At 60.9% G+C, this 26,765-nt stretch overlaps 3 protein-coding genes across 7 annotated transcripts in view; 2 read left to right on the forward strand and 1 right to left on the reverse strand.

The window, feature by feature from the left end:
* Positions 1-731, forward strand: part of SLC30A2 (solute carrier family 30 member 2) — a 3,681-nt gene extending 2,950 nt beyond the window's left edge. The window contains exon 6 of the mRNA XM_026062430.1: positions 573-731. Within this exon, the coding sequence (XP_025918215.1) occupies positions 573-731 (159 nt within the window). The remainder of the gene's footprint in view (positions 1-572) is intronic.
* Positions 696-7,622, reverse strand: EXTL1 (exostosin like glycosyltransferase 1). 4 transcript variants are annotated; one of them, XM_026062530.1, is made up of 12 exons: positions 7,296-7,351; positions 5,907-7,014; positions 3,340-3,433; positions 3,023-3,130; positions 2,762-2,881; positions 2,547-2,679; positions 2,345-2,463; positions 2,016-2,111; positions 1,616-1,702; positions 1,312-1,472; positions 1,068-1,239; positions 696-938 (listed from the first exon to the last, which is right to left on the reverse strand). In XM_026062530.1, the coding sequence occupies exons 2-12, from the start codon at positions 6,839-6,841 to the stop codon at positions 759-761; spliced, it is 2,205 nt and encodes a 734-aa protein (XP_025918315.1). In that variant the 5' UTR covers positions 6,842-7,014; positions 7,296-7,351; the 3' UTR covers positions 696-758. The 4 variants fall into 4 exon arrangements, with proteins under 4 accessions (XP_025918315.1, XP_025918317.1, XP_025918314.1 ...); XM_026062532.1 differs by having other exon boundaries at positions 2,762-3,130; positions 5,907-6,545; positions 7,296-7,622; XM_026062529.1 differs by having other exon boundaries at positions 2,762-3,130.
* Positions 7,623-11,654: 4,032 nt separating this feature from the next.
* On the forward strand, positions 11,655-15,397 carry PAFAH2 (platelet activating factor acetylhydrolase 2). 2 transcript variants are annotated; one of them, XM_026062506.1, is made up of 11 exons: positions 11,655-11,725; positions 11,911-12,016; positions 12,130-12,280; positions 12,376-12,472; positions 12,691-12,759; positions 12,954-13,083; positions 13,225-13,338; positions 13,649-13,740; positions 13,876-14,046; positions 14,486-14,634; positions 14,956-15,037. In XM_026062506.1, the coding sequence occupies exons 2-11, from the start codon at positions 11,927-11,929 to the stop codon at positions 14,958-14,960; spliced, it is 1,068 nt and encodes a 355-aa protein (XP_025918291.1). In that variant the 5' UTR covers positions 11,655-11,725; positions 11,911-11,926; the 3' UTR covers positions 14,961-15,037. The 2 variants fall into 2 exon arrangements, with proteins under 2 accessions (XP_025918291.1, XP_025918290.1); XM_026062505.1 differs by having other exon boundaries at positions 11,659-11,725; positions 15,000-15,397.
* Positions 15,398-26,765: the final 11,368 nt, after the last annotated feature.

Genomic DNA, 26,765 nt, shown 5'->3' on the forward strand with positions numbered 1-26,765 from the left:
CCCGGGTTAACGCTGAGCGCTGGGGAAATAAATCAGAGCAAGTCACTCGGCCGGCCGAGCGCCGCGTGGCCCCGCGCGAGGGGGGCGCCTGGTCCCGGCTGCGCGGGGGCCGCGACCGGTGGGGGGGGATGTTGTGTCTGGCGAGGGCTGTGCTTTATCTCGGGTGCCTCCGGGAAGCGAAGGGCGCAAGGACGGTCCCTGGCCCGTCCCGCGCCGGCTGCTCGAAGGCGGCTGCTGGAGGAGAGGGGCCGCCCGCCGCCGGGGCTTGCCTTTCATTTTACTATTTCCGCTATCTGGAGCGCAAAGGAGCCGGCAGCTCCAAAACCGGCTCTTTTCCCCCAGTTTGGGGAGCTCGGGAAGGAAAGGCGGGATGCTGGGGAGACCGCAGGTGGCTCCCGGGCCCCGCGGCGCTTCGGGGAGGAGGGTCCCCGCGTGCAGCACCCGGCACAGCGCTGCGGAGGAAAAAGCCCGGCTCCCTTCCCCCTCTSCCCCGCGGCAGCGGTGGCGGCGGTGGCCGGGCCCCGCTCGCCCTGCGCTCGGCTCTTATCGCTCCTCTGTTTGCCTTCGGGCAGCTAAAGGACTCGCCGTCCCCGCGGCGCTGCCCGGCCGGCGGGAGCGGGGGGCAGAAGCCGCAGGTCACCCCCCCCCGCCCCGGGAGCCAGGCGGCTGCGCTGGGCCGGGCACGACTGCGCGTCTCCACCAACCTTTATTGCACCGGGAAAACCCCATAACGAGCAAATGTCCGGCGGCACCGGGCCCTAGGGCTTCTCCAAGTGCCGGTATTTCTTGCGCAGGATGGAAACTTGGTCCTTGAAGAGCACGGGGTCGAGGCGGAGCTGGGAGGACACCAGGGGCATGTACCCGAACCAGTCCACCAGCTGGTTGAGGCAGTCCTGCCGCTGGGAGAAGCGCYGGGCGCCGGCGGAGGCGGCCGTGTCCTTCACCGGGGCAGGAGAGCRCGGGAGTGAGCAGCTCCGCTTGGGGACGTGCCGTCCGGACGGGGGCTGACGCTCGCCGGGGACGGAGGGGGACGCCGGCACGCGCATCCCACCCTCCCCGCGTCCTACCTGCTGGTCCCCGGGCTCCTTGTGCTGCTTCCGCTGGGTCACCTTGATGGGCGGCAGCTTGGTGACAGCAGCCACCAGGAAGTTCATGAGAACGTCCTCGCAGGCGGCCAGGCGGTCCACGAGGTCCCGCAGGCCCGCCGGCAGGTAGTCGGTGAAGAGGCTGTGATAATACCTGGGGGAGGGAGCGAGGCCGTGGGGCCGGGGCGGAGGAAAGCCCCTCGGGGCGCCCGGCYGGCCGCGGTACCTGTGGTAGAAGGCGGCGGCGGTGAGGACGATGGAGAACTCATTGGTCCACTCGGAGGCGAAGCCCCAGCGCTGCTGCCCGGCGTCCCAGAAGTGGCTCCGCACGGGGAAGCCCACGATGCGCTCGGGGAAGCTGCGCCACACCACGAAGGCAAAGTCGACCTGYGGAGGGCACGGACGAGCCGGTGTCACCGCCGCCGGTGTCCCCAGCGATGCGCCTGGCATCGTGCCGGGACCCCTCGGCACAGCGGGGGGTGATCCAGGGGGTGTCGCGATCGGCTCTTCCCCGGCGCCCGCGGCCTCACCTCGCTGGTCGAGAGGCTGCTGTGCTCGTCCAGGCTCAGCACCGCGTCCGTCTGGATGGCCGCGTAGGGGAAGAAGCGGTCGCTGAGCTGCGGGAGGAGAGTCAGGCTGGGACACGCCACGGGATGGGTGCCCTGGCGCTCCCTCCTGCGTCCCAGCACTCATCCCGTGTCCCGGCTCCCTCCCCGTGTCCTGGCTCCCTCCCCACATCCCAGGTCCCTCCCTGCGTCCCGGCTCCTTCCCTGCATTCCTGGTCCCTCCCTGCATCCCAGCTCTCCATCCCCGAGTCCTGGCTCTCCCTCCCCATGTCCCAGCTCCCTCCCCACGTCCCTGCTCCTGCCCCACATCCCGGCTCTCCCACCCCACATCCTGGCTCCTTGCCCGCTTCCCGGCTCCTCTCACTTTCATCCTGCCGTGGATGACAGTCAAAGGCACTGCGGTCTGGGGCCATTTCCYGCGGGGCGGCGGCGGCTTCTCGCAGCTCCACAGCACCAGGATCTGCAGGCGGGAGGGAAAGGGGGGTCCGGGATGGGGCYGGAGCCGGAGCACCACCGCCGCCACCACGCAGGGGCTGTTTCCTCGGGCCGATTCGGGCGCGCATGTGTCCGCCAAGGCTCGGCCCAACCTGCTTTTTGGTTTTTTCCGCCCCTGCCGCACAGCCGGCCTCCGCTGGCCCTCGTCTCCCGAGCCCGGGAGCTGCGACGAGCGGCGCCGGGCTCAGCTCCCCCTACCTGGGCGCAGTACTGGGATCCGGAGACGGCCTGAATGAGCCTGAGGACGGGCTGGGAGAGGGAGAGCACGGGGGAGACGGCCCGGATGAGAGCCGTGAACTTGTCGGAAGGGCTGGAGCCTGCGAGGGGAGAGAGGGGAGGCGTCGGGGCATGCACCGAGCGCGCCGTGCTCAGCCGGCGGCCGGGCGGCGCCGGGTCCTACCCTGCCGCAGGTAGTAGAAGGGGAAGTCGCCRCCGCGCGTGGAGAAGTCGGGCAGCGCCAGGAGCCCCCCGGGCAGCGCGTTCCAGAAAAACCGGGCGCGAGAGCGGTGCGGGAGGAGCCGGTCCTTGATGATCTGCGCGAGACGCTCTCAGCACCTCGCCGCCGCCCCGGGGCAGCCGGCGCCGGCCGCGGCGGGGCCGAGGAGAGGCGCCCACCTCCAGCGTGGTGTGCACGATCTTGTCGACGGAGGAGAAGTACGCGTCCCAGAGGAACTGGGTCTGCTGCTGGAAGGCCAGGACGYGCTCCGGGCGGATGCAGCGCACGGCGGAGGGGATCTGCGCGCGACGGGGAGCAAACGTTTCCCACCTCGCCCTGCCCTCCGCCGGCCCGAGGGAAACGCGTCTCCCGGGATGCCAACCGTGCCACCCGGCGCCCGCCTGGCGGGATCCCTCCGGGGCCGGATCCGGCCGCGGTACCTGCAGGAGCAGCCTCTCGCTGCCCACGACGGCGGCTTTGCCCCAGTCGATGGCCTCGGAGAAGGGCAGCTCCCAGCCGTCGCTCAGCAGCACGGGCACGCAGGCGGCCTGCGGCGGCGACACCGGCAGCGGCGCTCGGCGGCGAGCGGGGACCCGGCGGGGAGCCCGGGCTGCCCCCCGCCGTGTCCCTGCTCACCAGGCGCCGGGGAGAGGGACGGAGGCGCCGGGAGGGAGGAGATGGACGGGATGGGGGGGGATTGGGTGCACGGAGCGGGGGATCGGGTGCACGGAGCGGGGGCGAGCTCGGCCCCGGGTACCTGCAGCGCCTCCAGGAAGCGGAAGGATCCCAAGCGCCGGCCCCGGGGGATGATGCAGAAAGTGGAGTTGCGCAGCAGCTCCTGGTAGTCGAACCTGGGGAGAGAAACGGCGCCCGGGCAGCCGAGGGGGTCGCTAGCGCCCGCGGTGCCAACGGGTGCCGACGGGTGCCGTCGGCAGGCTGAGGGCAGCCCGGGATGGGGGAGATGCCGAAGGCCACGCAGGGCTGCTCTCGGTCCCCAAATCCCTGTGTCCGCGAGGCCGGAGGAGCAGCGAGGCCCCGGGAGACGAAGGGATGCGACCAAGGTCCGAGAGGGAACCTGCGGTGCAGCCGGGATCCGACGGCGAGAGGCCTCCGGGCAGCCCCGGCGCCTGCCGAAAACCCGCGGGGAAGGCGGCGCCCCGGGGACCGGCCTCCCCCTGGCACGGCTCCCGCTGCAGGGTGACGAACCGGCTCTGTGTGGCCGGCCGGGAAGAGGCGCCGGAAAACCCAATACTGACGCCAGGCTGGGCCAGACCCCGTCTGTCCCCGCGCGCCAGCCGCAGGCTCCCGTTTAACGCGGGCGCATCCTGCGGCCCGTCCCACGGATGCTTCCCTTCACCTCCCCACCGGATCCGCCCGGCCCATGCCAGGACGGACCGAGCTGCCCTGCGCTGCCGCAGGGCCCCGCAACGCCGGAGCCGGACGCGGGGAATTAGCCCCAGCCGGGGGCTGCGGCATCGACRGCACAAAGTTTTACGAACAAGAGCCGCCGCTGGAGGATCCAGCCAGACGTCTCCGACGGATGCCGAAAACCCCGTTAGCTCTCTCCATCTCATTAACCTCCCAGCTCGTAGCCGAGCCGCCTGCCGCGACGGGGAAGGACATTTAAAATGGGCTCCCGATAAAACCCTCTTCCCGTGAAACTTCATTAGCAACGGCTACGTCGGCCCCCGGGGCCGGTCGCTGCCGGGATGCTCCCGGCACTCGCCATGTCCCGCCGGCTTGGGGCAGCCGCCGGCGCCAGCCGTGTCCTCGGCATCGCTTTTCCGCCAGGGCCCGAGCGGCTGGCTGGGGGGCAGCTGGCGCCTGCCGGGCTGCGGAGGCCGGAGTTTCCTTCTGGAAATGCTTTGCTCCTGACGCGCTGCGGTTTCCGGGCAATAGCGCCGGCGGGGCTTCCTTGTTTTGTTACGGGGCCGGGGCCGGGCGCTGGCRGCTCCCCGCCGCGTGCCCCCCGCGCCGGCGGCAGTCCGGCGGCTCCGGCGAGGCTTTCCCACTTCCCTTTGATTTTTAAAAATACACCCGAGCTCTGCCCCCRGCCTTCCTGCAGCGGGACGAGGCCGCAGCGCCGCTACAAGACGCTCTTTATCCGGGCACAGAACCGGTTTGTTCGGGCAATCCCCCGGGCGCGAGGAGGGCGACGGAGCTGCGAACAAGGCCTTCCTCTTCTCCCGGCGCCGGCTTGAAGGGGGTTTAGTGTTACAGGCCCTGCCCGCGCTGCCCGCCGCCCTCCTCCGCGCGTCCCCCCGGCCGGCCGCGGCTCCGGCGGGCGCCCGGTGCCGGCGGGCACGTCGCCAGCCTGCTCGGATGCGCGCCAAGACCGGAGCGCCGGGAGGGGAAGAGCTCCTGCTTCGGGCTCCGCCGCGGATCGGCGAGCAGAAGCCGCCCCGGGCTGCCGCCACGACCCTCCGCGGAGGGGAAGAGGCTGGAAGCAACGTGGCGTCGGCCGAGGTCCGGTGCCGTCCCGCTCCCGCGTCCCCGCCGCGCCGGTCCGACCTCTGGGCCAGCGGCGATCGAGGACTCCCGGCGCCCCGCGACACCCCCGGGCCGCGACGTCCCCTGCAAAGCGCCCGTGGCCCCGTGCCCGGGTCTGCATCCTGGCCGGGAGGAAGGACGCCTTGTCCCGGTGCAGAGGGAATAAATTCCCATTGCCTGGCGGGGCGGGAGGAGGATGTGGGCCAGCAAGGAGGGAGCCGCCGGCTGCCTTGCCCGGGGGTCCCACGGGGATAAACCAGGCAGCGCGGACACGCAGCTCGCCGGCTTTTGCCACGTGCTTCCCACGCATCCGTAGCCTAAAACCACCCTGGGCTAAGTGCAACTCTCCCTGTCCTTGCAAACGGCATTACTGGATCACCCGGCCCGGCGGGAGCGTGCGTCTCCCTTCCCCGAGCTCCTGGCACCTCCTACGGCACTTTGAGGATGATGCCGAGCGCGGCCGCTCCGAGAGCCTCTCCCGATCCGCCTCCCCCTCCCCGGGCTTACTACAGAGCAGGAAAGCCCTGAGCAGCCGGCGCCTCGCTCTCCGTTACGGCAGCTGAATCGGGATACCTCCGGGGAGAGACGGCAAAGTTGCCTCTCTCCCCGCGTCTAGTCCGAGGAAGACCAGCAGCCAGCGCCAATCGGCACCGATCCGGCCCGCGGCGCCTTCCCAGCCCAGCACGACCCCTCGCCCGCGGCACGTCCGCCTCTCCCGGCGCCCGCCGCATTTTAACGTGCTGTTTTTCGGGGGCCTCCACGCTTCTCCAGGGTTTCTCCCCCATCGCCCGCAGCCCAGCCTAGACCCGGCGTCCCATCCCGCCTCGGACTTACTTTTCGTAGTCGACGTTATCCTTGTCGCAGCGCGCGTCCTTGTGCTTCTCCCAGTCTTTGCCGTGCTTGCACGTGGTGAGCGAGATGATGTCCTTGCCGTTGTGAATGTGGTGCAAAGCGTTCCTGGTGCTGGAGCCGATGCCCGTGAGATACCTCTTCCCTTTGAAGACCAACAGGTATTTTTTCTTTGGAGGCACCGAGCTCTGGTACAGCCAGCCTCGCTCGCCCCCTTTCTGCGGGTGATCCTTCGAGAAGAGAGGGATGGAGACGTCAAAGCCGGGCCTGAAGCTCTCCGTGTAGAAACTGGCTTTGGCCAGGATTGCCTGCCCGATGTCAAAGCCCAGGTCCTCTGTGTAATTTGGCCAGGTGCCCGAGTAAAGGTTGAATATCAGATGGTTACGTCCATCGTTCCAGAGAGGAAAGCCTCGGATTTTCTCGTTGATGTTGTGGACGTACTGGGCGGAGAGGTGGTCGCGGTCCAGCGTGTCGATGTTGAGGACGAAGAGGCAAGCTTCTTCGGGGTTGGGGGTGTAGTAGCGAGACTTCTCGATGGACGTGAGGATTTTGAGGTAAGCATCCGACATGGGGTCACCCTTTTCCCAGGGGTAGACGAAGACTTTGAAGCCGTGTTTCTCGCACCTGGAAAAGTCGAAGCAGGTTTCCATGCGGCACCTGCTCTTCTTGTAGACGCTGAGCCGCGCCGCCCGCCAGGCTTTGGGCGATTGCAGCGGGGGGTCTCCATCGCCCTCAAGTTCCTCGGCATCTGCAAAGCTTTTGAGGAGGGACCGATCCGCCCAGCGGGGCCAGTTCCTCAGCGTCTCGGCTTTCTTGCTGGAAAAGAAGGCGAAGCGTCGCAGCTGGTCCCCTCCAAAGAAGAAAAGCAGAAGCCAAGAGGCGAGGAAAGTCAGGAAAATGTATTTCTTCCTGGTCTGCATAGGTTCATGCGCGGCCCCGGCTCCTCATCTGGCAGCAGACGGCCGTCGGGAGTCCACTGGAAATGCCGACGTCCTAATTGCCGAGCAGGAGGTGGGACGGCGCCAGGTCCCTGGGTACCGTCCCGTGTCCCTTCCGGTACGCGGGAACACCGAGTTCACCCTTCCACCGCACCCTGGGAAGGGGACGCAGCTTTCCGCGACTGTGCCTCTCCCGGCACGGCCGAACCGCAGCGCCCCGGCGCCCGGCGCTCGCCCCTCCAGCACCCCGTTTCTCTCGCTGTCGGATTACGCGGAGCGGCAATTAGGTTCCCGCTGTCGCTTTGGCTCAGCTTCGGGTCCCCTGCACCCCTCTGCCTCCCGCAGGCAAACGCTCTCCCACCCCTTCGGAGCTGCTTTCGCTCCTAAACCTGTTTTTTGTTTTTTTTAACCCACTTTTAGCTCCGTTTGCCCTTACCTTTGGCGCTGCGCGGAGGGGAAGGGTGCCGTCTCGCCTGGGCGCGCTGCTCCGGGCACGGGTGGCATCGCCGGCTAGGGAGCCGCCGGGGCGGCGAGCGGGTCGTTGTGGCCCGGCCGCCCGCGCGCCCCTCGCCCCCGGCCCCGTGCCGGCCAGCGCTCGCCTCCCGTTTTCGGCTCCGGGAGTCGTCGGAGGTGCTCTCGGCCTCTCGCGCTCTCCTTATCCGCCGAGCGCGGGGTTATTCCCGGACGCCGCGTTTCTCGCCCGGCTCACGGGGCTACGCTGGCAGGGCCCGGGTGGCCGTCCTGCCCCGGCGCCCCACGAGCCCCGGCCCCCCGCCGCGGGGACGTGCCGCCCCCCGGGCCTTCCTCATCGCCCCCCTTCCTCCTCCTCCTCCTCCTGCCGCCCCGGCCTCCCCGTGGGTCTGTGCCTCCGCTGGCCCCTTCGCCCCACGCGCTCCCCTGTCACCCCCAGCACCTGGGGGTTCCCACGTCCATCCTCCTCCTCCTCCTCCCGGGGGTCCCCAGCCGGGAGCGTTCGCCTGTGATGCCTCCTTGTCAGTCTGTCTGTCTGTCCGTCCTCCCCCTCGGCTCACTGGCCCCCTGTCCCCTTGTCAGTCTGTCCGTCCCCTTCCCGGGCTGGCTGTCCCCCTGCCCCCTGCTCAGTGCCCCGTCCCAGTGGGTCACCCCCGTGGGTCTGCCCGCCCCCCCGGTCCGTGTCCCCCGTGGGTCGGTCCGTGCTCCTCCCGTCCGTGCACCCCGTGGGTCAGTCCGGTCCCCCCCCGTCCGTGCCCCCCGTGGGTCAGTCCGGTCCCCCCCCGCCCCTGCCCCCCGTGGGGCGGTCCCGCCCCCCCCCCCGCCCGTGCCCCCCGTGGGTCGGTCCGCCGCCGCCGCGCCCGGCCGCATCTGTTACACCGCGTTCTCTTCCCACCGTCACAACATTCTACCCCGGCCACGCCCTCCCGCTTCCCATTGGCTGCCCGCAGCCCCCGTGGGCGTGGCCGCCGCCGCGGAGGGGGCGTGCCCCGGAGAACCCCCCCCTGCGGCGCGCTCCCATTGGCCGCTCGCCGGAGGCCCGCAGCGCGGCGCGGCGCGGCCCACGTGGGCCGGGGGATCCCCAGGGCCGGGGGGGGGGAGTCGGGGGGGCCCCGTGCCGCGGCCCGGCCCGGCCGCGCTGTGCGGGTGCGGGGGGTGCCCGGCCGGAGCCCGGCACGGCAGGGGAGGGGGCCCGGGCCCCCGAGCCCCCCAGCAGCCCCTGCAGTGAGCAGTGCAAAAATGCCCCTTTTTCCCCCAGCTCCTGCTGGTTTCCCCCCCCCCCCGCAGCCTGAGCCTGGTTCTCACCTGACACCCCCAAATCCACCTCGGGGCTCCACCGCCTCCTTCCTCCTCCTCCTCCTCTGCCAGGGATGATCTCCAGCTCCTCAGTCCCCTCTTGGCCCTGGGCCCCCGGCCCGCTCCCCTCCCTGAGCACCCGCTCGGGCCCGGCGCCCCCCCGGCTCTCCCTCGGCAGCAGCCTGTCTCCGTGCCCGGGTCTCCTTATCCCCCTCCTTAATCCTCCTGGTCCCGGTTCCGTGGGCTGGGCACCAGGACACCTGGGTCCGGCTGTCCTGTCCGTGCGCCTCGTGCCGGCTGTGACACTGGAGCCACGACCCCCCCTCGCTCCCGGCCTGGCCGGGGGGTCCTCCGGGTGGGAGCCGCAGAGGCTGATTTAATCAGGAGCTGGAGGGCAGAGGAGCCCGGGGACCCGCCGCGCGGCTCCGAGCAGCAGGCAAACGAGGCCTTGAGGAGACCAAGGGTGTTTTTTTCAAGTGCTCCCCTCTCCCCGGCCCCCGGCTCACGGCTCTGCCCCGGAGACGAGCGATGCCGCCACCGCCTTGCTCCGGCGTGCGCCGGCACGTAACTCCCAGCGGCAAAAAGGGGCTGGCGAAGCCACAGCCGCGACACTGGGCAGGAGAAAACAACCTGCCGGCTCTGCGGGAGCCCCCTGAAAACGGGCTCCTTGCTCCGGAGCGAGGGGCCCCGGGAGCTGGGCGAGCCGGGGGTCCCGGGGACGGAGGGGACCGAGCCCCGCGATGGCCCTGGGGAAGTGGGCACCAGCCATGGGAAACCTCAGCGCCAGGCCCCGCACGGCTGGAGGAACCGGTCCCGTCCCCGGCGGGGCACGGAGGCGGGTTGGGACCAGCCCACACTCGCCTCCCGCCCCGGCTCTCCCGCCCCGCTGCGGCCTCCCGGGAACGCGACGCTGCCCGTGGGTGTAACAACCTGACCGGTCTCAGCCCGGCCCCGCGTCCCCTCCCCGGCACCACCCGCTGCGTGGGCCGGGCTCCGGGAGGGACATCCGCCCGCCACCGGTCCCGTGCCACCGGCTGCCCTCCGGCGCCCGCTGCCTCCCTTCGCTGCCCCTGGGGACGGGCCCGGCGCCGCCCTTGCACCCGCCGCTGGACCCAAGGGAGGGGGCGAAGACGCCGCTCCGGCGGCGCGTCCCGCTGCCTCGGCGGAGCATCCCACGGGGATGCAGGCTCTAATTAAGGGCCTGTTTTGCAAAGCGAGGGCAGGGCCGTTTACTTTTCAGAAGCGGGTCTCGGGAGAGCCGGCGGCTCTCGGCAGCACGCGCGCGTTTCGGGCTGCCCTTTCTGTCGATGCTCCCCGGGAGCGATTCAGCGGGGCCGGTCCGCGTGCGCCTTTGCGCGTACCGAACACATTTTCGGATGCTCCCAATGCTCCCGCACACCCGGCCCCCGGCCCGGCCCCGGCTGGAGGTGACATCTCAGCCCTCCAAGCAACACGGGGAATTAATTTCCAGCCAGGGAAAGGGATTATCGCGTGCGGCACACAGACGTATTAGTAGGAGTAAGCAGATTAAAGGCTGGGAATGTTTAGATGAATAGTAGGGAAAACCTGGAGTGCGCAAGCTGTTTCCTGGGCTCAGCATCTCCCTGGGAAGGGGCCAGTGCCCAGCGGCTCCCAGGGGCTCGGCAGAGCCGTGGGGGCCTGCAAGCCGGTCCGGCTGCCGCAGGGCACCGGGTTTCAGGGAGCGGCGCTGCCGTCTCGGGGCTGCGAGTCCGTGGAGAGGGAAAACCCCTTTGGGCCGGGCGCTGCTGCTTAACGAACTGCTGCAAACCTGGCCCCCACCACCTTGTGCCCCCCCCGCAGATATTTAAGTGCCTTCATAAGATCCCCCCTCCGTCTGCTCCAGGCTGAGCAGTCCCAGCTCTCGCAGCCTCTCCTCGTAGGAGAGATGCTCCAGCGCCTTCATCATCCTCGTGGCCTTTTGCCGGAGTCACTCCAGTAGCTCCAGGTCTCTCCTGTACTGGGGAGCCCAGCACTGGCCCCAGTGCTCCCGGGGGGGCCTCTCCAGGGATGAGCACGGGGCAGGATCTGCCCCCTCGGCTGGAGCTGGAGCCCTGCGCTGCTGCGTGCCGGGGAGCTGCCATCCCAGCACACTGGTGGCACTGGGAGCCGTGGTCCGGCACTGGTGCCACTGGGAGCTGTAATGCACGAGCCCTGGGGTGTGCTGGGAGCCCCTGGGGGGGGGCACTGGGAGCTGGGGGACACTGGGAGCTGGGAGCACTGGGAGACACTGGGAGCTGTAGTTCAGCAGGGGATACCGGTCCAGTTCATGGGGGTGCTGGGAGGTGTAGTCCAGGGCCCAGGACATGCTGGGAATTGTAGTACCTTGGGCATAAGGAACACCGGGAATTGTAGTGCTCCCACCCCAGGGGCTGCTGGGAGCTGTAGTTCTGTGCAGGTGGGGTGCAGGGCGCTGTCCCCGCCTGTCCTTGGTGGCTCTGGTGGGTGCTCGGGGCTGGCGGCCACTTGCATTTAGCCCTGCGCTGCCCCCTCGCTCGCACGCCAAGCAAGCTGTCCCCAGGCTCTGCAGGGCCTCTGCAAGCTGCCCCCCTCCCTGCTCCCGTGGGGACCCTCCGGCCCGGGGAGGCACCTGCAGGTGGTGCCCGGCTGCCGGGGCGCAGTGCGGCCGGGGGAGGCAGCGCGCGGGGAGGCAGGCGCAGGCAGCGAGCGCCGCGGCCGCCCTGCAGGGCAGTTGCCCCAGGGGCCCCTCGCGGGGGCGCGTGGGGGGGTTTAAGCGCCTGGCGGGATTTTGAAGAGCCCCGTCTGCATCGTTAGGTACTAAACAGCCTTAAACCTGCCTCTCCACTCTGACAGCGACGGACGCTGTCGGAGCCGGAGAGCGAAAGGGCAGCGCTTAATCTCTGATCAGCCGCGAGCACTTTGCCCTTTGCTGGAGCAGGAGATTTCCAAAGGCTGCCAGGGGCGGTCAGCCGTCCCGGGAAACGCAGCCCGGGCAAGGTGCAAGCGGCGGAGCTGGAAACGGCCCAGGAGTCCCCGCTCCCGGCTTTGCCTCTCGCCGTCGCCCCGCGCCGCAGTTCGGAAGCGCGGCAGCGGGAGCCTTGTCTTTCTTCCTGCTGCCCCGTGAGTTTGCAGCAAAACCCGGCTCCGTAAAACACAGCGCTCCGGCTGGCGGGGGAGAGCACCCCCGGCCTTGGCCGCGCTGGGAGTGCCGGGAAAGCGCAGGGGGAAGCAGGAAGGCCGCAGCGGCTCTGCCCCCCCCCGCCGTGCGCTCGGGGGCCCGGTGCTGACCCCGCGCCTCTGCCCAGGCTCGGCCGCGGCGCCATGGGGGGCGCGACGTCGCTGGCGCTGCCGCGGGCCGGGGGCCCTCACGCCGTGGGCTGCGCGGACGTGATGGTGGGCCGCACGCGGCAGGTAGGGCAGGGGGCCGGCGGGAAGGGCTCGGGCACGCTCCGGCCGCGGGAATGAGGCCCGCGGCGTGGAAATCCCGGGTCTCCCCGCGGCCCCGCTTCCCCTCTCTCCTTCAGGGCCTTTTCTTCCGCCTCTTCTACCCCTGCCGGCCCCGCGAAGGGGCCGAGCGGCCGCTCTGGATCCCGCGCTACGAGTACTGCGGCGGGCTGGCCGACTTCGCCAACCGCAGCCGGCGGTGGTGCGCGCCCCTGCTCAGCGCCGCCTTCGGTAAGGGGGCGGCCGGCAGCCCGTCGCCCCCCCGGGGGGCGGTTTCCTCCCTTTTTCTGGGGAAACTCTCCCCAGTCGGCACCGCTTTCCCGCAGGCGCTTGCAGAGTCCCGGTGAGCTGGAACGGGCCTTTCAAACCCGGCAGCGCCAGGTACCCGCTGATCATCTTCTCCCACGGCCTGGGAGCGTTTCGGTAAGGCGTCCTGCCCCGCCGTGCCGGCCGGGGGAGCAGGGTTTGCTCCCTGCTGCACCCCCTGCTCCGACCCGTCTTGCCGCGATTTAGTGGCCATCGAGCCAGAGCGATTCCCAGCGTTGGGCAATGCCGGGGCCTCCGCTCGCGGGAGCCGGCCGGGCTCAGCAGCTCCCGGCGGCAGCCCTGACTCGGTGTCCCCGGCGCGCGGCCGTTCCCAGGACCGTGTACTCGGCCGTCTGCACGGAGCTGGCGTCCCGGGGCTTCGTGGTGGCAGCGCTGGAGCACAGGTGGGCACCTCGGTCCCCGGCACTTCGCTCGGCGCCTCCGTTTCGCCACAAATTCGGCAGCCTCGTGGGGCACGCGATCCCGCCGGCAGCTCGCATGTGGCTTTTGGTCCGGAAAACGGGGCGGCCAGGGGCTGGGGGGCAATTGCCCGCCGGTGCCCCCCACGACGTAGCCCCCTGCCCTCTTGCCGGCGCAGGGACCACTCTGCCTCCGCGACATATTTCTGCCCGGCAGAGGCCGGCGAGGCCGCGGCCACCGCGGAGGAGTGGATCCCCTACCAACGGGTCCCCCCCGGACAGAAGGAATTTCACTTCCGGAACAAGCAGGTACCGGGAGCTGGAAGGATCAGGGCTGCAGGGTCCCGTGTTGATGGCAGCTTGGGGACAGCAGCATCCGGGAGGATCCAGCCCTTCATTTGCAGGATGGAGGTGCCGGGTTAACTGGGGAGGGGGCGACTCTCACGCCAGGTTCATCAGAGAGCAGACGAATGTGTGCGAGGGCTCCAGCTCTTCGAGGACATCAGCCGCGGTAAATCCATCCCGAACATCCTTCACGGGGACTTCGACCTGTCTGTGCTGCAGGTGTGTAGACCTGTCCGTGCCGCGGGCATCCCCAGGCCCAGCCTGGGCGTTTGGTCCGGCTGGGAGCGGGCTCAGGCCCTGGCTGTGCCTTTGGGGCAGGATCAGGCCTTGCTGCGTGCGAGTTTTGCCCCATGAAACAAGGAGGGGGCTGTGCAGAGCCGCAGCCACCGACGTCTCTGCTTTTTGTTGCCTCTCTTCCCCTTTTCCTCCTCTGCGGGTGCTGGAGAAGCCCCAGCTTTTTCTTTCCTAATTCGGGACCTTCTGCAGCAAGATTTGGGCGCAGGCACCTCCAGCCTTCTCCTTTCCGCAGGACAGCATCGATTTGACCAAAGTCGCCGTCATGGGCCATTCCTTCGGCGGAGTGACGGCAGTGCTGGCCACGGTGAAGGAGCCCCRCTTCAGGTGAGGAGCCCCGGGGACAGCCACCGGCGGAGCCTGGGAGCCTCCGGGTGCCAGGATGCACCGGGGTGACGGGAGCCGGTGGGAAGGGAAGCCGCGGTGCCGGGAAGCCAGCGCCACGCGTCTGCCCTGCCGCAGGTGCGCGGTTGCTCTCGACGCCTGGATGTTCCCCTTGGAGCACGCGCTGTACCCGGAGGTGAGCAAGCCCGTGCTCTTCATCAACACCGAGAAGTTCCAGACGCCGGAAAGCGTAGCCAGAATGAAGAGGCTGAGCTCCAGAAACAGCCAGACGAAGATAATAACCATCCTGTGAGTTGAGGGCTGGCGCTCGGGCCCTGGGCTGGAGACGTGCACCCTTCTCCCCACCTCCCGTGCCTCAGTTTCCCCCTCTGTAAAAAGGGGAGGGTAACAGCTACCTTGCCTGGAGCAACGCTGTGTAAAAGTGAGGGCTGATGTCCAGGCCCTGCACTAACGTGCTGGTACGTGGCTGCTCCCTGAGGAGCCTGCTTGATGCGGGGAGGACGGTTCTCCTGCGTCCTTGCAGGTCCCATCGGAGCACAGTGGCAGCTCAGCTTCATTTTCCTCTTCCTCCTCCTCCACCTCCCTCCACACTTTCTCCTCCTCTTTTCCAGCCCTGCTTTCTCCTTTACTCTGCTTTGCCTTTTCTGATGTAGCCGGATGTGAGCCGTGTCCAAGCCGGACGGCCTCTGCATAGCTCTCACTGAAGCAGATCCCTTCCCCTCCTCAGGGGATCCGTGCACCAGAGCCCGACCGACTTCACCTTTCTGACTGGGAAGTTCATCAACCGCATCTTCAGCACGAGGGGCGCCCTCAACCCGTACAAGGGCCTGGACATCACCAGCCGGGCGGCTCTGGCCTTCCTGCAAAGGCATCTCGGTACGGCGCGGGGTGGAGGGCACGTCTGATCGGGGCTCGGGAGGGCGAGCGAGCTCCCCAGCTTGCCGGGGCTGAGAGGAGGCCGCTGCCTCCTTGGTGGCTGGGTTTGATGCTTCCCGTCCCGTATGGAGGGTGCCCATGAAAGTCACAGCGTGAGCATCACGGGCTTGGAGGCAGCTGGGCTCCCGTCCTCCAGGCGAGGGCAGCTGAGGCTCTGGCGCACTGAGAGGTTGCCCTTTCCCTAAGGCCCCTGGAAGGCTTTGCTGCCCAAAGCAAATGCATCCAGTGGCTCCTTTTCTTTCATGCTCGGAGCCTGGCCAGGCTGATAATTGCTGGAATAACCCTGCGATCTCTGCCCCGTCCAGACCTGAACGAGGAGTTCAATCAGTGGGATGAACTCCTCGAAGGCATCAGCGACTCGGTCGTTGCAGAAGCGCCCTTCTGCCGCTCCAGCCTCTAGCCTGCTGCGAGGCCGGCCAGCACCCCGGGGAGCCGGTACCGGGAAACCAACTGCTTCTCATCCCAAATGAGCCGTTCAGTGACTAACCTCCAAAGGGCGCGAGGTCCCGGGGGTGGGTCCTCTGGGGACCGCGCTTGTAGGACGTTTGCATCAGCGTCTTGTGGCTGCGGCGCTCACCGAAGGCGCCGGGAAACCCCCCTGCTCGAGAGCTCGCGGCAGCGGCTGCTCTGTGCAATGAGAACCGACCGCGGAGCTGAGGGAATAAAATCCCTGGGGGCAACGAATGCGTCCCCGCTCACTTGACACCCTTCTTGCACACACATGGGGACATGGGCATCGATCCCTTGCTGGGCCTGGCTGGCTCTACTGTAGCAGCAGCTGTTCGGACACATCTGGCAGGAGCAGACAGAGGGTTCGTTACTGGTGGGTCTGCGACAGCTTAGCCAAGGCCCAAAGAACCAGCACAAAGAAAGATGCAGCATAAGGGCTCCAAGCACAAAGGCAACGAAAGCCTGTTTGCTGTTCCAGAAAATTAACCACATTGCTGACTTCAAGCCCAAAATTTGGGGAAAGGGAAAGGTTTTAAACAAGAGGCTGCCTGGAAGTGTCTTTGAGCTTGTCACCCCAACAGCAAAGGGAGGTGAAACGGGGAGTGAGATCCGCTCTAGGGATGGGAGGGAAATGGCCCAGCCTGGCTGTACAGTGTAAAGAGCAGCAGTGCTGCAGACAGACTGCAGGCACAAGCACGTGCTGGTGATGGAAATAAACCGCTTCAGAAGGATCTATACTACATTCCTGGGTAATACCAGGGATATTAGAGCAAGGGGGGCTTTTTAAGGAGGGTCTGATCCTCAGCTGTCGTGAAGCAGCACGGCAGCACTGAAGCCTGTGGAGCTGCACTGATTTCCCCCCTTCGACCCTCCTCAGGCTTCTCCTGGGGCACGGCCGCGGGAGACACGGCCGGCACTCCTGGACACGCTGCTTCGGCAGCTGCTTTAAATATCCAGGATCATGGCACGCCATCTGCTTTCCCATTGTCCCTTCCGACTCCGGCATGGCGTTCCTGCTGGGAGACGTGCAGGGTGGCGGCAATGTCAGCCCTGGCTTTGCTTTGTTGCTCCTGTTAATGCTGCCCGTCACTTCCATCACCGGGAAGGCTGTTCCGAACATCCAAACGGCAGCTCTCGGTGCTGCGTGGATGCAGGGTTTCCTTGGGGGCCAAGGCTGCAGGAGGGTGGGTTTGGATGGCACGTGCTGTTCCTCATCCGGTGGCAGCAGATGACACAGGTCCTGAGTGCCCAAGCCAGCAAAGCGCTCAGGGCTGCTTCTGGGAGGAAAAGGGAATGGAAAAGCACCAGCTTGCGCTCTCTTCCAACACACACGTTGCTTGTGTGACTGTGACAGGCTCCTCGTCACCTCGCAGAGGAGCCTGGCAGCTCAGCTCCACAGAGCCCAGCCTGGATCCCTTGGCAGAGGGTGCTCAGGGAGCACTGGTAATCAAGGGGAGGTCCTAGAGCTGAGGTTGCTCCAGAAGGTGCAGGAGCAGAGGGGAATATTTCCATGTTTCCTTGGCTCTGCTGTGAGACGAAGGACTGGTGTCGAACACGACTCCAAGACCCCTGTGTTTTTGAGTCTTCCAGACTTTTAAAACCTATTTACTGATCTCCCTAAAGCACATCTCTGGCCCTGTTGCTGTGCACTACCCGAGGAAGCCTCAGGACCATGCTGCTGCGATGCTGGGGCTGCGTAGGGGACATTCAAGGTCAGTGCATGCAGCAAATTGCAAGGGAAAGCTCGTGGGTGCAGCACCCGTGAGGAGGAAAAGCCCCTCCATCCCTTTGTAACAGTGAGAGACAGTGACTGGTGCAGAAATCAAGTCCCATTTCGTCCTCAAATTAGTGCTGCCCGGGATCTGTTCTGACAGTTACATGGGAGCCGCTCGCGCCCGCCCAGCTCTAGCACAGCACAGCTGAGGAAGGCCATAAATTCTGCAAGACTCTTATGTAAAGGCTTTTGGGAAGGGGGGTGGGGGAGCAGCCTGCGGTTTGCTCAGAGGGTGACTCGGAAAAACGTTAACCCTTCGGTTTGCAGAAAACTGCTTTTAATCATTCTCAGCACACATGGGGCTGGGGGAGAGGGGGAGCGGACAGATGTCCTTCTGCCCGGCCCTGCATCTCGCTCGCGTTTCCTGCTCCCTTTTCCAAAGTCAGCCTTGGGCACCCAGGACCGTGTTCCCAGTTCCCTGTGTGCCTCTGGAATAAAACGCTGCCAGATCAGCTGGGTGTTGCTGCTGGACGGTCGAGGTGACTGCTGAGCCCCTTGGAGCGGGGGTCCACGGGACGCTCGGATATCCAGCCCCAGCGCAGGGACTGGAAGCCTTTGTGCCACTGGTCTTGTGCCAGGGCTTGAACAAGTCTTAGCGCCTCGGTTTCCCCATCTCCTAATACAGCGCCAGGGTGAAGGACTAATTCTCCATCCTTTTCCAGGCAGCTCTGTAGTTTCAGTGTTGGCTCCAGCCTCCTGTTTAAGGCAGAAGGAAGAGGAGAGTTTGGAAAAGCCCCTGATGTCGCTCTGGCAAGCCAGACACCCTCTTTGCTTCGCTCCATCAGCACCAGCCTCTCCCTGTTCCTCCATGTGCTCTGGTGGTGCAGGAGCCCCTTCTGAGCCCTTTCCTGCTTCCCTGACACGCTGCATCGGCTTTAAAACCCAGCCCGGAGCCAGGCCTCAGCCTGCGAGCAGCGCTCTCTTCCCACCTCCATTGCACGCTCCCGTCTCCAGCCCGGCAGCAGCCTGCATGAAAGACGCAGCACAAATCCCCAGCGGTAAGGAGCGAGCGAGGAAGGTGTTTCCGCCGCTCCCCGGGTTGATGGGATCGTTTCCCAGGGCCTCGGAGGTCACAAAGATGAGGCAGCTCTGCCGGAGTCAGCATTTCGCAGGCCAGTAATGGAGCTGCTTGGTGGTGACAAAGAGCATTGTTCCCTGCCGCCTGCCTGGGCCGGGAAGCGGCGGTGGGAGCCCTCCCGGGCCTTTGGGGTGGCTCAGCCCGCTCCGCACTTGCCCTGCACTGCACAGGAAGGGTTTTCTGAGCGCCAAGAAGCTGTTTCTTGCTGACTGCGCAGTGCGGAGCGAGACATTCCTCAGCCCACAAGCATCAGCTCTTGGTCACTGTGTTTTGCTCCCTTTACAACACAGAGGTTTGGATTTGAATGAGAAATAGCCAGGTTTGAAATCCGTATATTCCCAGTGTATTATACACGGAGAGACTTTGCTCAGGGGCACGGGAAGCAAATAACCTTCTTGCTGTCCTGGCCGCTGCTCCTAGGCGCTGACTCTCTGCTGCCTTGGGGGTGTCAGCGCCTTGGTCACCCAACCGCAGATCCGGAGCTCAGCCGCCCCTTGCCCTGCAGCACGGTGCTTCGGGAAGGGGTCACTTCCAGCCAAGCATTTCAATGTGATCTGCTTTAATATTCAGACCGGTGGCTTTAAAAACAAACAAACAAACAAAAAGCTGCCCGTTTACATTCCCCTCACAGCCAGGCTTGCATCATGGCTGGGGCGAGCACGGATGCGTTCCTCTAACCCACGGCTCGTCTCCGCAGAGCCACCTCCGTCCTCCGACCTGCCTCAACTCCAAAGCCACCGCTCGGAGCTGAAATCTGAAATCTTAATATCTTAAAGCTGAGAGTTTTCCTGCCGTCCTCCCCAGCCCCGGCCCATCCTGCCTGCGCTCCCCCTCCCCAGGGAAGCCCCTTGCGGCCGGCGGCTCCCTCCCTACCCCAGCACATGCAGCAAACCCGAGTCGCCAGCTGGAGCCTGATCCAGAATTTGCTGCTGCTGAGAAAGCCTTGCTTCCTCCTCCAAAGCTTCCCTGTTGGTTTAATTAATGCAAATTGAAACATGTGTTAAAACCGCCTTTTAATTACTATAACACTTATTGTTGGGTTGGGGTTTTTTTTCCTTTTTCTTGTATTTTTAAGGAAGAAAGCAAGGCCTGGATTCATGAGGGCTGAGGAAGGTCCGCAGCCCTGCAAGCCCATGAGACCTGTGCGGGGCTTGGTGGGGAGTTTGGTGTCCAGCCGTGTGCAGGGGAATTGGCCCCGAAAAGGAGCGCTGGGGCAGGCGCGGTGCTAACCCAGCCCCTCATCCCAGCCAGGGCAGCACCCGCTTGGGCACAATTCATTTAATTGGTGAGTATCCGCTTGGTTTTATATTGATTTTTCCACTGGCAAATCAAAACTTGGGCGGTTCCCCGAATTGTTATCGTTTAATACACCGGCTTCCAGGCTGCCTTGAGCTGGAAACCCCAGATTTTTGCAACAGCCAGGGATTCAACTCAGCTTTGTCTTCTGCCAAAGCACCGGTGACTCCTATTCGAGTCACGAGTGGCATCGGGGCTCTGCCGGCGGCTGGCCCTCAAGCCGCGGTGCCGGCTGGGCACGCGTGTGCTGGCTGCCTGCCGCGCCGTGCCGCAGCGCTGCTCTGCCAGGTGTCCAGGGCGTTTTGAAGACACAACTGTTTTTTCAACGGTTTGAGTTTTGAGTTTTATCTCTGCAGCAGAAGCCCCGTTTCAGGCCGGAGCTGCCTGTTGCCGCTGCACACACCACGGGAGGCGATCCCTGACGAAACGGGCGACGCGAGGGCGGAGAAGGGGGACGCGTCGGGTCTCTCTAGCTCCAGGCTGCCCTGAAGTGGCCCCGAAACACATCAGAGGTTGTTTTTTGTTTTGTTTTTTTTGGTTAATATCCCGATTTCCCCCCTCAGCTTTTCTTCCTTCCCACAGAAAGGCGACCTGCTCCCGGCCATCTGCTGCGGGCGAGCGCCCAAGATGGCCGGCAGCAGYGGGTGGGGGGGGATGAGGCCTGGGGGCTGCGGTCGCCATGGCGACAGACAGGCCGCAGCTGCCGTTGGGGGGGGGAGAGGCCTGGTCATGGCGGCAGCCGCCGCCGTTGCCCCATCGCCGGCCCGCGAGATGGCGGCGGGGCCTTCGCAGCCGAGGCGCCTCGTGGCAGGTGCTGGGCAGCGGCGTGGGCCCTGCCGCGCCGGGCGGGTTTCCTCGCCTCGAGGCCGTGGCGTGGTTGTGCGATGAACTAGGGTATGTTTATCACGCCGTGCCCGGGGCGCGTTTGGTTTGTTTAATTAAAACGAAGCCCTTGACGCTGGCGGTGAGCGTGTGTCGCCGGTGTCGATTTTAGCGCGGCAGCGGTGCGGCAGAAAAGCATTTTTCCTTCACAAAGGCTGTCTTTGCTCATTTTCACAACCATAGTGGATGAATTTTTATTTATTTATTTWTTTTGATTAATCTAYTAGGAACTCAAATTAGGGAGGGGAAAAAAAAAAACAAGATCAAACAGCATTAAGCCAATGCCCAGTGCAGGTATTGCTCCACGCTGGGATTGCTGAGCAAATACAGGCTGGAGWAAAGAGCCAGAGCAAGGGACCAGGCATTAACCCATTTCGATAGAGATCTGTTGGTGGGGATGGAAGGGGAAGGACTTATTTTTCCAAAAGCATCTAAGGGCTGAAACCGTAGATTTGGAAGGCCTCGTCGGGCTGGAATCGAACGGCGCTGTCAGAAAATAAAGTTGCTTCCTTGGCTCGCCAGCCCTGTGGGAAGAGGCACGTTTTATTCTGTTAATGGTGTCTGGCACAGTCCCCGTCCATATATATATATATATATATATATATATATATAAAATATATATATATTTATATATATATAAAAAAATATATAAAAAGATATCTACATATAAAATAGCACCTATGGATATTGCCCCAGGACAAAAGGCATGGTATACTGCGCAGGTCGGGGTTTCCTGCCTTACCTGGACACGGTGTCGGATGCTTGCGGGAGGAACTGGCTCAAAATCCTACATTTTGATCTGAATTTGACCTTGCGCTGTCCACGTGAAGGAAGTCAGGCTCTTAAGAACTGCAAATACACCTGCTCGCCATGTGGCAGGTCCTTCTGAAAAATAAGTAGAATCTGCCTGGCAAGATTCGGCAAAATCCCCGATTTTGTTAGTGGAATAGCTTTGATACCGAGGGGCCTGAGAGGTCCGCGTTTAGCATCATTATAAAATTGCTCTTTGCAGGAACAGGCTCGGTTACAGGCTTGTTCACCTTGTTTATTTGACCTGGAGGAAGTCGGAGCCCTTTAAGGAGATTTCCATCCCTGAACTCCTCCCATTATGACACTTTCAAGCTACATTTTGTCTTGAAAGGGTGACAGTATTTTTAACTATATCATGCCGGGGAAGTATTAATAGCACAATAGGCTTGCTGAGCTGCCGTGAGAGCTGAATCTATGTTTTAAATTCAAGAAACTAATTAGGAGCTGGGGAATAATTAGTGCCATACCCAGCTTTTCTTTTCCCTGCTTCATTTGCAAAGAGCCAAAGCAAATGTCTTCACTGGCATCCTCTGTTGCTGTTGAATATTTTATAGCTTCTCTGTGCATAGCTATTCCATGTGGTTGTCAAAATCACGTTGTCTGCTTTGCTCTATCCCAGGTGAAATGGCTGACTCTGACATGCTGGAAATCTAATTAGTGCATCTCATGTCAGCTCACACACAAAAAAATAAAAACCCTCTCTCAGTTCTTCTCTTCCAGGTCCCCTGGTACTGCTGGGTGATGCAGCTATATGCAGCGTAGTTATTTTTGAACCCTCGGCAGATATTTACAAGCTTCTGTGAATAGCAAAGTTCTTGGTGCTCCATATGGGAAATCTAAATGTGTGAGGACTCAGACCGGGAACAGAAAGAGAAATGCAGCAAGGATGCAGAGAAGTGGGTCAAGGCCTTCCATTGCAGTTGGGAGGTATGGGAGCAAGGAGGGGAGAAAAGGAGATCTCCTGGTCGCTATTCATTGCATGTTTCTGAATGTAGTGGAGGTGAGAGCCAGAATTCACACAGACCTGTTCTTATATTTGGCAGGTAGTTCCCAGAACAGCACACCTGCAGATGAGGGTCTTGTAGGATTTGCTGCTGTCATGAATAAAATAACCAGCTCTGAAGTGTTACCCGCTGTTAGAGTGTTGTTGATAGCTCCAACCAGTGCAAAGTCTCTGGTCTCTAATAATAGTTTGGCTTGTGCTGAAGCCTTTTTCCTCGCTCTTGCCTCTCCCCAGCCATCTGTTTTCAAGAAACTTCTAGGAATTTATGCCACTGAGATCTTATCCAAATTTATCACAGGGGCAGAGACAAGCCAGCAAAGCCAAAAGCTGGGAGGGAAGACTAGGCTAAGGTACAGAAGTGGTTTGATAATGTAAAGCCTCATTTTTGTAGGAAACAAAGAATGAAAAACAATCCCAGATCTACCAACCGATTGGGAAGGGAATTGAGTTGTTCCTCTGCCCTGATTGAATGTGAAGGCAGAGCCTACTATTTAGGATTATGGAGAAAGACTAGCTCTTGTTCAACAGCAAAGAGGTTTTATTCAGGATGAAGGTGATCAGGAGCATGTACAGCAGCCTTTAGGGTAGGCTGCCACTTCAGTGCGTTGGAGAACTTTTTGCAAAACCAGCAGAGTGCTTGTGCGGCTTTTGTCTTTAGTACATTAGAAGCTTGTATTATATTTCTACTCTATTTAGAGTCTTGCCAGCACTTAACACCATAGTATCTGGGTGTCATGCAATACAGCCATGTGACTACATTTTAAGAGATGAGTATGACATTTCAGGATTATATTGTCCCAATATCAAAGCAATTAATTTATATTTTCATCTCTCTTCCTACAGGCGCAATCACCATCTGTGGTGAGTGCTTTTACTTATCACATTTTACGGAGGAATTAAGTGAGTTTGAGTGAATTTCTCAAAAAACAAACTAGGAATAGAAGCCAGGCATCTTGTCTGATTCGAAAAAATTAAGTCATTTCCAACAGTACATTGGTAAGTGCAAATTCGTTCTAAAGGGAACATTTTCTTAATGGTGTTTTTCAGCATAAATATAGTATCAGCCTAAGTCCTCCAGTAAACAAATATCAATCATCTTAAGTATTTCTTGCCTGCGGAAGAGCTTTCATTGTGAGGGTGTCACTCCCTAAAAGTCTTGTTTTATTCTTCATTTCTGAGGACTCCTAGACTGCTTTTGGACTAAAATGTATTTTTATCTGAAGATCTGTGAGAGCTTTGCAGCCTCTAATTTTTCCTGCAAGAGCTGTGCCAGGCAGCAGCACATAAGTATAACCACCACGTGGATGGGTAGGCTGCAGCGTAGAGACAGATTTGCTGGAGGTTAATACAAAGAGTTAGAAACACAGAGAGCAAGAAATCTTGTAGTCCTTGTCTTTACTTCTGCATGCAAATTTCTTTTAAATTACTGTCTCCTCTGGCAGGTTATTTATTAGTAAATTACAGTTAAAATGCTTGACTCAGATCAAATAGTATATTGGATTTCTAGTTTTAAAATGAACTTTACTAATCCAGTGATTGTTACCAGACTCAGAAAATACTTCCTGTTAAAATTACTCTCAAAAGTGCTTTAAAACAGAAAAGCTGTCAGTCCATCCACTATGGATGCTTAAGAGTGGCAATTTAATACTGAGAAAACACATTTTCTTATTGGAGATTAAATATTTTTGCAAGTTAAAAGAGGTGCCGTGGGCTGAGTTGTCACCTAATTATGTCAGTCTCTTTGTGGGGTATTTTGACAAGCACATCAGAGGAGCATCTTTAATCTTCATGCTAAATCTGATCACTTCACGTCCTAAATTCACATGCACCAGTCCTCTGGATGAGACCTTGACTCATCTGTTTCAGTGAGAGTGGAGCATGTTCAGACGAAGCTGAGGGGCCTTGTGTTTTGGGCATACTGAGAATTAGCCCTGCTTTAGCAACTGGTGGGCAGTCACGGCTGTGGCTGTGAGCTGCAACTGGGCAATGATTTGAAGCAGGTGCAGTTATCGCAGGCTTGGAAGCATGGTAGCCACTGACCCTGCGAGTAGGTCATACTCCTAATTTACAAAGCCGTTGCTCCTTTCAGCTTCTGGAATGTCTTCTGTGGGTTTTGCTGTGGCCATTTATCATCTTCAAGATGCACAAATTCGTTTGGCTGATCTGGTTAGATTTGGGCTTGAAACAGTATGTTCCTTCTTCGACCCTGTTTTAGGGTTGGAGTAGTGACTTTCTGATGGAAGGTTTTCATGCTGGTGCTTGCCTTTTTTGGAAAAACTTGAAATATATCATAAAGTTTTTGTTGGTGATGAGGAATCTAGGAGACAAACTACTGCAGTCACATACTATGAGACCTGACAAAAGAAGAATCTGTTTAGACTCCTCGTAAAATTGTCGATAAACACAAATTGAATGCAGATTAAAGCTTTTCATATACTCCATTTTCCTCAAGATCTGACAAAAATAAATTGCATGTAAACAAATGGGCCTTATGAAATGTTCCAAAAATAAAAACACTTTTGCAATGAGGCCAAAACTGAGATCGTCTCCATGCATTTCCAGCTGCTAGAAGCTGTTATTTCTCTTTGTGTTACAACAGTACTCACAGATTTCAGCTTAAATTGAAACCAGTTGTGGCAGGTGTTGTAAAGAGGTTACTGAAGAGTCTCACCCAAAGTGACATAGAATGGAAAATATCCGTACTGAGAATAGATCCCAAATCTGATTCCCAGCCCAATGCTCCCGTTCAACAGACCATGTTGCTTTATGAGAGTTCTTATCTGACCAAAGCATTTGGCTTTAAAGCTGATCTGCAAAGGAAGATAAGTTCCATTCAGGTCCTTCTGCTTTCTCATTTTTCTTTTTTTCCTGTGAGAAGCCAAGGAAAATAAGATGGAAAGCACAGGGAACAGACCCTGCATGACTTGTAGTTATATCTCAGCCTGCATCCCTTCTTCAAAAGCTGCAAATGATATTTCATCATCATCTCTCTAGGGGGTGAGGATTAACTAAAGGCARTCACACAGGTACCAAAGAAAAAGCCCCAGACCCAGAAAGCCTTATTTCCTTGGAGAAATCCTGAGATCATCCTAGGATAAGCTCACTGATTCTACTAAAAAGCATTAATATTAAATCATCCAACCCACTGTTGATCTACATGAATGATAATTAGGAAATGATGAAATAAAACACAGGCTGATGGCATGATCTCTTGGCTGCTTTGTCTTCCAGCAACATTTACTGCAATCTAATCCCACCACTCAAGATGTTTTATTTAAAAACACCTGTGCTGTATGTGATATCTGTGCCTAGACATATACAATGTGAGTCCCTTAGTTGCTGTTTGTCACTGCAGTGTAACATGCAGGTGCTGGTACCGAGCCATGAACCCTGTGAATGTGCAGCATCTGATTATTTGCCTGGTGTACCAGGCATGATGCTGAATGGTCAAGCAGTCAAAGCGTTTTGAATCTGAAATGCTATAGTCCACTAAATCCTACAAAAGGCTCTGCCATGCTGCTTGAAAATGGCTCTCCCAATGCCCAGTGAGCCACTCCAGCAGAAACCTATCCCAATTCTAGCAGCTCAGCGGCTGGATGTGGTTTCCATGGAAATAGACGTCAGATCAGCAAAAAACAGGGCAAGTGTTTAAAATAATCTCTGTTTTGAAAGCTTTATACATTTCTGTCACAATATTAGCCTTCCTTAAGGTAGGACTTTTTTTGTGCAAAATCCTTGTTTTTTTTTAAAGTGTGCACAACAGGGGCGGCTCCCCTCAGAAAAGTCCTTCCTTCAGTATTTAAGGTACAAGGACTGCTGTGAGGGGCTTGGATCGCAGCAGAATATTGGTGCTTTGCTCTGGCCATCTGCATGTCATACGTATTGACTCCTGGTGTAACGCAAGTGACTGTATCATAAAAATTACCACGGGAATTGTGCAAAAGTAATTTCAACAGAACATATGAAAATGCAGCCGGTTCATTTAAAGCACATTTACGAGCCAACCACTTAGCTATGCTTAGGAATGGCGTATCTTGGAAAGAGAACTGCTTGTAATGCAGCCCCCAAGACAAGTAAGGATAGTCTTTAAGCAGCCATTACGTATGTATTATAAAATCTGCATTATGGAGGGCAAGATGGGGTGATGATGGCTGCAGCCTTTTCCGGACCTGCTCTGGCATAGCTCAGTGTGACCCTGCAGGAGAAGGTGGTGATGTAGCTGCCCCCAAACATACTGCTGGGGGCTTTGGGGCCAATACACCAGCAGCACCCACAGATCTCCTTTGGGGTTGGCCGGAGGTGGCCCTGGCCCTGAGGTGGCTGTGGCTCTGAGGTGACCAAGGGCCATGAGGTAACTGGCCAGCTCTGAGGTGACCGTGGCCATGAGGTGACTGGCCAGTCCTGAGGTGACCAAGGGCCGTGAGGTGACCAAGGGCCCTGAGGTAACTGGCCAACCCTGAGGTGACCATGGCCATGAGGTGACTGGCCAGCTCAGAGGTGACGAAGGGCCTTGAGGTGACCATGGCCTTGAGGTGACTGGCCAGCCCTGAGGTGACCATGGCCATGAGGTGACTGGCCAGCCCTGAGGTGACCAAGGGCCTTGAGGTGACCAAGGGCTGTGAGGTAACCAAGGGCCCCGAGGTGACCAGCCCAACAGCGGCTCCGCTCTCACCACACGCCCCTGAGGGGGAGGGCGAGCCCCAAAGCACGAGGCCACGCTGGAGGCCGCGCCGCCTCAGGCACCGCCACCGGCACCGGGGCGGCAGACAAAGGGAGTC

This window comes from Apteryx rowi, unplaced genomic scaffold (assembly GCF_003343035.1).
Source record: "Apteryx rowi isolate R43461 unplaced genomic scaffold, aptRow1 scaffold_190, whole genome shotgun sequence".
NCBI lineage: Eukaryota > Metazoa > Chordata > Aves > Apterygiformes > Apterygidae > Apteryx > Apteryx rowi.